Raw genomic sequence first — 8,990 nt, 5'->3', positions numbered from 1 at the left:
GAGATAAAAGTTTAGGGAGATAAGAATGTCAAAGGGGAGAGTTACAGGAGCCAGAGGGCTACACAGAAAACCCGTCTTGAAAAACCTAAAAAAAAAAAAAAAAAAAAAAAGCAAAAAACAAAACTGTTAGTGTCTGCTGTGCTTATGACCCTGTGTCAAATAGAGTTCTGCACCTCCTCAGTTGACAGTCGTCTGAAGACTGTGGCTTTCCACAGCCAGATGTGCAGCATTAGACGTGGTTAAGTGATGGCGTCTGCTGAAGTGGTTAAGTGATGGCGTCTGCTGACGTGATTGCTTTCTGGAGCTTTGTAGGTAGAACTGGAAGTTATTGATTTCCGATTTCCACTCAGTTCTGTAACGTTCATTATTTACTGAACTATTATGCAATAGACAGAGATGGAACAAAAAAGATGGAGATCTTTTCACACTCCAGTCAGGCAGAGACGCTGAGACATAGATATGTACACATGGCTCTGTGGTGACATGCCTCACAGGGTCAGATGTGGAGCAGAGTGTAGAACAACAGAGATTTCTCTTGGCTACAACCCAGGAAGACTTGGCAGGTGAAGTAGTTCTAACTTCTGTCTTTTGTGTTTTATTTTTATAGGTATATTCCAGCTGTGGTTGACCATACTGCAGGCTTGCCCTGCCAGGGGACATTTTTGCTGCACCAGGTACTGACGTCTTAGAACAACGGATTTCTCAGTTCTTCATCTATATTTGGAGAGGAGAATGTGGGAGGACATTTTTGTTTGTTTTGGCCCCCTGTTTTTAAAATCAGGGTAGGAAATAGCTGGGAATTGAATACAAAACATCAAATACTGTTTCTGTTTGTACTAGTCAGAGTTTTGTCGGGTAATAGAACTTATAGAATCAGTTGAGAGAGAGAGAGACAGGGACAGAGAGACAGAATGAGAGAGACACAGAGAAAGGAGGTTTATTAGAATAACTTGGGTTTTTTGTTTGTTTGTTTGTTTTTTGTTTTTTTGTTTTTTCGAGACATGGTTTCTCTGTGCAGCCCTGGCTGTCCTGGAACTCACTCTGTAGACCAGGCTGACCTCGAACTCAGAAATCTGCCTGCCTCTGCCTCCCAAGTACTGGGATTAAAGGTGTGCGCCACCATGCCCGGCTTTATTAGAATAATTTGCATGCTGTGGTCCAGCTAGTCCAATAATCCAGCAGTTGCTCAGTCCACCAGACTGGATATCTCAGCCGGTCTTCAGCATACTCTGGAGTCCACAAGAAGTAGTGTGTAATGCCTGTGAAGGAGTGGACTTGCTAGGAAGGGCAAGAACAAGCAGGCAAAGAACATGGCTTCCTTCTTCTGTGTCCTTCTAGAGAAGTATGGCCCAGAATACATGCGTGTCTTCCCAACTTTAAAGATCTGGGATAGCTGGCTAGTGGTGGAGCAAGCTTTTAATCCCAGCAGTTGGGAGCCAGAGGCAGGTTGATCTCTGTTAGTTGGAGGCCTGCCTCACCTACAGAGCTAGTTCTAGGACATCCAAGGCTACACAAAGAAATCCTGTCTCAAAAACAACAACAAATCTGAATTAAAGGTGTTCCCACCTCAAAGGAGTAGGTCCTCTACTTCAAATTATTTAACTAAGCAAAAATATGTGTAAGTATATTTTAGACTAGCCATTGTGAAAAAGGGTCCGGGGGAGGCCTCCCTCCAAGGCCTCATCCTTGACAGAGTCACTATTAGTTGGTGATTGCTACTGAAGTCTCTCTCCTTTATGGATATGGATACAGGTAAGTGATCCATTCCCTGGGAAATGACCCCGCACCACACAGTGTTCAACACTAATTGGGTGATGAATGTTAGCAAGAAAGAAGGATGTGAAGCCGGGAGGGGACAGACAAGGTGGGGCATTAGGAAGAGTGGAGAGAGGCAGTGGTAGATGGCTGTGGTCAGAACACAGTGTACCAAGGTATGGAGACAGTGGAGTTCAATGACCATATCGCAATACTTTTCATAGCTTGTGTCTCACTGTCTTTTACTTTTGTATTCTTAATCCATTTGTGACAGATTCTTATTCTGTCCTCCAGCTTCCAACTCCTAGGGTGACTCTCTTGCCTCAGCCTCTTGATCATGGGGTTAGCAGGTCTGAGCCACCATAACCTGACAATGTTTTTTGTTTTTTAAATTTATTTATATATTATGTATACAGTACTTTGCCTGCGTACATGCCTGCAGGCCAGAAGAGAACACTAGATCTCATTACAGATGGTTGTGAGCCACCATGTGGTTGCTGGGAATTGAACTGAACCGCTGGAAAAGCAGCCAGTGCTCTTAACCTCTGAGCCATCTCTCCAGCCCTCGCCATGGGGGCTTTTGATTCTCTTGGTTTGTTTTGTTTTGTTTTGTTTTGTTTTGTTTGCTTCTTGACTTGTTTGGTTTTGACTGTAGGCCATTAAATCTGGAACCCCTTTCACATTAGGCAAGTTCTCTACCACTGAGAACTATGTCCTTGACACTGTATTTTTGTAGCAGAGTCTTGATGTGTAGCCCAGGTCCTTGAATGTAAGAGATCCTCCTGCCTCGGTCTTCCAAGTACTCAGATTACAGGCATGTGCCACCAAGACCAGCCAGAAGCTCCCGATGAGGTCAGTGATGAAAGTCTGAACAGATTAAAAACACGCTTTGTAAATGTACACTGCTCATTTGGTAAAACAATACTCAAGGCCTGGTGTGTTACTACACTTATAATCTCAGCATTCAGGAGGCAGAGGCAGGAGGATTTTGAACTCAATGTCAGTCTTGGCTCCTTAGTAAGTTCCTGGCCAGTTTGAGCTACATAGCAAAATCCAGTCTTTTAAAAAACAATTTAGCCAATGCTCAAAAGTATTTCTTATTTGGTTGAAGAGATGGCTCAGTGGTTAAGAGCAACAACTGCTATTCCAAAGATCCTGAGTTCAATTCCCAGCAACTACATACTGGTTCACAACCACCTGTAATGGGATCCAATGCCCTCTTCTGGTGTGTGTGAAGCTAGCTACAGTGTACTCATAAGAATAAAAATAAATAAATCTTATAACAAACAAACAAACAATTTCTTGTCCAGGTATCCATGTTGCAGGGAGCTTCATTTCCCTAGAGCATATTACAGGGTCTCAGTCAATCTGTTAGTCTGTCTCTGCTTCTCCACCTTTGCACGTGTATCTGTCTGTCTGTCTGTCTGTCCCAGGCCCACCCCTGCCTCTCTTTCTCTCTCTATCTCTTTCCCAGGATGTATGAATCCATCTGGCCTCAAGCTTCATCCTGTGATTACAGGTGTGAAGCTACAAAGCGTCTCTTAAAAAAACCAGGCCAGCAACTGGCTTGTTCATTTTCTAACACATTCTCCTAAACTGTAATCTTGTCCCATTGCCCAGGGCATCCAGCGACGGATCACCGTGACCATCATCCACGAGAAGGGCAGTGAGCTCCACTGGAAAGATGTCCGAGAGCTGGTGGTAGGTGAGTGCAGTCCATCAGCTAAGGGAGCCTGGCGTTTTAGAAATGGCAGCATTCTGTGCTCAGTGCAGGAGAGGTATGGAAAACTGGAGAACACAAAGTGGAAAAAATACATACCTTGAGTTTGAAGCTCTCTTTCTCTCTCTCTCCTGGTGGTGGGGAAGAGGGTCAAGACAGGGTTTCTCCATGTAGTCTTGCCTGTCATGGAACTCTCTTCTAGGCTGGCCTCGAACTCACAGATCTACCTGTCTCTGCCTCCCAAGTGCTGGGACTAAAGGTGTGCGTCACCACTGCCAGACAAGTCGGAAGCTCTCTTGAGTGCTGGGGCTGTGGCTCAGGAGGAGAATGACTATCTGGTAGAGAGAGAGAGAGAGAGAGAGAGAGAGAGAGAGAGAGAGAGAGAGAGAGAGAGAGAGAGAGAGAGAGTGTGAGTGTGTATTTGCGTGCATGCAGGTATGCTAGGCAAATGCTCTTCCACTAGGAGACAGTACTGATGATTGAACCAGGGGCCTTGCACGTGTTCTACCACTAAGCTACTCCCTCGTACGTTTTTTTATTTTAAAGACAATATGTAACTAAGCTGCCCAGGCTGGCCCTGAACTTGTGGCCGTTCTGCTGGGTTGTTAAAATGATGGGCCTGAGCCACCAGACCTTTTGATTTAACAAAGTTATGCTTTATCTTTTAATGTCCTTATCTTCTGGTTTCTTTTATCCCTTCTTTTAGGTCGGATTAGGAATAAACCGGAGGTAGATGAAGCTGCAGTTGATGCTATCCTTTCCCTCAACATCATCTCTGCTAAGTCCCTGAAGTCTGCCCACAGCTCCAGCAGGTAGGAAACCCTGCGTAACAGAAGCGTCGCCAGTGTTGGGTGACGGATTCACATTAAATCCCTATTTCTAATGACTCCTGGTGCAAATGAAGAAAGTTTCCTTGTTACTTCAGAAATTCTGCTGTGGTGCTGTTCACCTTTAATTCCACATTTGGGAGACAGAGACTAGAGGGTCTTTATGAGTTCAAGGCCAGCCAGGTCTACATAGGAAGCTACAGGACAGCCAGGACTACATAGAGAGATCATGTCTTTAAATAAATAAACAAACAAACAAATTCTGTTTTCAGAGCTGGAAAAATTACTCAGTAGTAAAAGTGCTTACTGCTCTCAGAGGACCCAAATCCCATTCCCGTCCCCCATCATGTGACTCGGGGCAGCCTGTAATTCCACCTCCAGGTTAGGTTATTGTCTTGGAGAACCAGTATGGGCCAAGGACACTGCCTTTGCATTATGGAATTAATTCTCTGCTGCTTTATGCCCTGGAAAACTTGCTTATGTAAGTGTTGGGAAAAGAGGGGGCGTGCGGGAATAAGACGGGAGGCAGAAACAGAATGAATAGGTTTGGGCCAAGATTAATTTTTTTTCTTTCTGGACTGCAGTTTTGTATAGGAGAAGGAAAAACAAACAAACATGTTTTTCTGCATGTAAGGAGAGCTGACAGGGCCTGTGAGAAGGGGGCCGAGTGCAAGTGGGTGTTGTATCTGGGGAGAGGGTGCCATAGCCTCTTCCTGGGCAGACCATACATAACACCATGTCTCTGAAGTCAGCAGAGACACCTCACGACTCACTTGCCAGTGTTCAGATGGCATTCGTCACTGTTGCCTTCCTCTGCTAAGTAGATGGGGTCAGGTTGAAACCCTGACCGGTGCTGGACCTGCTTGCTCTGAGATGCCCTTGAAAAGTCCTCTAACCTGAGCCCAGCAACAGGCTGGGTGATATATAAAGTGAATTCAGCTTCAATAAGTTGGCTGAAGTTGAGAATAATGAAAGATAGACACCTTGAACTTTTTAATCTATACACATTTTACTTTGTGTGTATGTGCGAAGGGTGTGTCAGAGGCCACACACCTTGCTGGAGTCGGTTCTCTTCATCAACCACATGAGCCCTGGGAGGCACACTGGGGCCCTCGTCTGCTGGGTTATCTCTCCAGCCTCAACAGTGTTTGTATTAATTGAAGCTTTTAGTGTACACATTAAGTTATCAATTCTTTCGATAGGTCAAGTCTTTCCTTTAATCATGGGGTTATTTGTTGGACTGCTGACTATCTTTCACTCCTACTGTATCGTGTGGTTTTACAGTTGGTGGAACAAGAACTGGAAACCAAAAGGAAGAGGGTTAGAGGATTGAAAGTCAGAGCTGTTGTGGGCCACAGAGTGAAAGTCTGTCTCAAATTAAAGAAAAATCTCATCTAAATTCAACAGCTATTAAACAATTCCACTTTTCATGTTAGGAAAAATCATTTAAGTTGGTCTTCACAGAAAGTTCTTTTTACCTTTATGTTTCATTGATATGCCTAATGACTAATTAAATGTAAATTATTATAATAATAAACACAATTGACATAAAAAGATTTAAGAAGGCTAGAGAAATGGCTCAACAGTTAAGAGCACTGACTGCTCTTCAAGAGGATCCAGGTTCAGTTCCCAGACCCGCATTGCAACTCAGAACTTCAGTTCCACTACCCTTTCTGAACTCCTCTGGCACCACGCATACATGTGGTATACTTACTTCATGCGGGAAAATATTTATATACATTTAAAACAATGTTTAAGAACAGGTATATTCTAGAACTCTTAAGCAACCCAGTTTTTAAGATTAATTGTCTAGGTATATGGCACACCTCTCTAGTTTAGAATTATTCCAGTTTGGAGACAGAGAACTGTTTAGTCACTTGTCTTGTTGCTATGACAAAGTCCGTGGCAAAGCTACTTAAGGAAGGAGAAGTTGATTACAGCTCCAGAATATAGGCTGTCATGTAGGCAGCCGGAGCCTGAGGCAGCTGGTCTCACTGCATCTGCAGCCAAGGAGCAGAGATCGGTGAGCACTGGTCTGGACCGCAGCCATGGAATGGCACAGGTCTCATGAGGGAGGCTCTTTCCACCTCAGTTCACTTGGCCTAGACAGTCTCCCACGCATGCCTGCAGATTTGTCTCCGAGGAGATTCTAGGTCCTCCCAGGTTAAGCCAGTGTTCACCTCTCAGGCTCGTAGGTTAACATGGTGAGTTGCTGTTGAGGTTGTTTAAGGGCTAGTGTTGAAATTAATGTATAGATCTGCAGATTGGTTGTCCTATATATGTGCCTCAGAGGGCTTCTCTAACACATTGACAGTAGAGAGTAATTGACAAAATCCTGATTCCCTTTCTGTCCACGCCTGCACTTGGGTTAACCAAGCCTTGGCTTTCTCTTAGCTCTACAGCAGTTTCTTACCATATCCAGTACTAAGTCACAGCTTGTGTGTGTGTGTGTGTGTGTGTGTGTGTAGGGGTGTCATTAAAGATTTGATCTCCATATTCCTTTGTAGTCCATCTTTTTTCTTTTCGTTTTTAAATTTTTGCTTTTTTTAGACAGGATTTCTCTGTATAATTGTACTGGCTGTCCTGAAACTTGCTTTGTGGACTGTACTGGCTTAGAACTCACAGAGATCCACTTGCCTTTGCCTCTGCCTCCTGAGTGCTGGGGTTAAAGGTGTGTACCACCACGCCCAGCCATTTTTTCTTAATGAGTCTCTTGAGAGAAGGATTCACGTCACTTTAAGTCCCTTATCAAATTGTGTCCCAGAATTCTCTGTTCATTGTTTGTCCACTGAAATTCAGTTCGCTTCTTGCCATTATTTTGCCCTTTTTTAAAAATAATTTTTCTCTGTGTGTTTCTATTTCTTCATATATATTTGTTTGTTTTTCTTTCTGTCTGTCTTTTGGTTGCTGGACTAACGAAGGCATTTTCTGTTTCTGCAGGTTCTTGCTTGATAAGGATATTCCTAGGTATTTTCTGTTTGCTTTTTTGCTCCTAGAGGTTCTAGTTTACCAGAATGCTTTATGTCTTCTGTTGCTTTGGTTCCTGTTTTAATCCAGTAGTTTCTTCCCTGCATAAACCTAAGCATTACCTAGAACAGAGCAAGACCTTTTTTGTAGTCTAAGAATGCCCTGGTACTCTGTCCTGATGTGTATACAGCTTCAGACGTGACTTCTCGAATGACTTAGTGCGCTAAATTATTGTCTCATTCCATTTACTACATTCTAAACACCTCTTCAGGTTGTTCTTTTTTACATTCTAAAATAGAATCTTTTACATCTCCTGTGAAATCTCAGGCTTTGTTTTCTGACATTCTCTCTTCCTTCCCCCTCGCTCTATCCCACCTCTTTCATAGCTTGGAAAGTTTGCTGCAGATCACACTTACTTCGTTTTGCTCTGTGCCTACTCCACGGAGAGCAGATTGACTCTTTAGGAGTTGAGTCTGCAAGAAAAAATGTTGTTAGTTTAAAAAGAAAAAAAAGATAGTCTCACCAGATAGACCAGGTTGGCCTTGAACTCACAGGATTCTCCTGCCTCTGTCCAGAGTATCAAGGTTAAAGGCATGTGAAAGGCATTTAGGGAGGCTCATTCCACCTCAGTTGACAGGAGAGTAGTTCCCCTCCCCACCATTCCCCCCCCCGCCACCCCCCCCCCACACAAGCACTTGCATAAAGTGTAACCATATGTAAGAAGCTGGTGCCACCATGCATGGTATCACGGCACTGAGGGGGCAGCAGCAGGCAGATCTCTGAGTGTGAGGCCAGCCTGTGCAGTATCAATGGCATTTCCCGTTATTAGAATTTCTTAAACTAAGTTGAAATACTTACCTTTAAACCACATTCTGAGTACATGAAGGTGTTCTGCTGAATCGCTAAGCCATGGAGAAGCTTTCCTTGTCTGCCATTTTTGTTGTACTTAGGGTCACTTGATGACCCAAATCTCACTGATGATTGCTGTGTGCCTTCTGAGTCTGGATAGAGAATTTTCTTGTCCCACACTCATTGCCTCAACAACTTGACACTGAGAAACAGTCACATTCCAGAAAAGACCTGAATAAGGACATCTGCAGATGGGCATGGCCACGCCTCAGCTCTGGGCACTGGCAATAGGAGCTGTGGGCAGGGGGTTCCCCTTCAGAGAGGTTTCTCTGCCCATGCTTTCTGGAGGAAGATGCACAGGGTGTGCTTAGAGAGAAGATATGCCTGTTAGTTAGTTGCCTTTGGAAATCGAGAAAGACAGAACTAGTGAGCTCAGCATTTGGAAAGGCGGAAGGGAGAATGAGGTTGGCAGGGAGTGGGTACATAAACAGTCTCTCTGTGTGAGGGGATGAGCTCTGCTCTTCCTGAGGGCGAACGTTGGGAGGGGATGGGGTTGGAAGAGCAGCTTCCCCAGGAAGTGTCCGAGTTCCAAGAAGAAGTGACACAGGCCTGGGGACTTATGTGCAGCCACCAGTGCCTCCTGTCTGGCATATCGCCAGGAGAAAAATCCTCAGACTTGAAGAACTGAAAGCAGTCTGCTAAATTTAACTTATATTTCTTAACTATAAGGTTGATTTTCAGATACATTTAGAAGGAATGAATGATAAAAACTACCTTTAGCCGGGCGTGGTGGCGCACGCCTTTAATCCCAGCACTCAGGAGGCAGAGGCAGGCGGATTTCTGAGTTCGAGGCCAGCCTGGTCTACAAAGTG

The 8,990-nt window shown here is 44.3% G+C and overlaps 1 protein-coding gene across 8 annotated transcripts in view; it reads left to right on the top strand.

The window, feature by feature from the left end:
- The window catches only part of Kif1b (kinesin family member 1B), a 123,826-nt gene that overhangs the window by 102,182 nt on the left and 12,654 nt on the right, over positions 1 to 8,990 (top strand). For all 8 annotated transcript variants that reach the window (XM_021161570.2, XM_029476043.1, XM_029476045.1 and 5 more), the window contains 3 exons: positions 608 to 674; positions 3,376 to 3,460; positions 4,182 to 4,287. In XM_021161570.2, the coding sequence (XP_021017229.1) occupies positions 608 to 674; positions 3,376 to 3,460; positions 4,182 to 4,287 (258 nt within the window). The remainder of the gene's footprint in view (positions 1 to 607; positions 675 to 3,375; positions 3,461 to 4,181; positions 4,288 to 8,990) is intronic.

The sequence above is a fragment of the Mus caroli genome, chromosome 4 (assembly GCF_900094665.2).
Source record: "Mus caroli chromosome 4, CAROLI_EIJ_v1.1, whole genome shotgun sequence".
In the NCBI taxonomy this organism is placed as follows: Eukaryota; Metazoa; Chordata; class Mammalia; order Rodentia; family Muridae; genus Mus; species Mus caroli.
The sequence above is the reverse complement of the archived record's forward strand: the minus strand, read 5'-3'. Positions and strand labels throughout refer to the sequence as shown.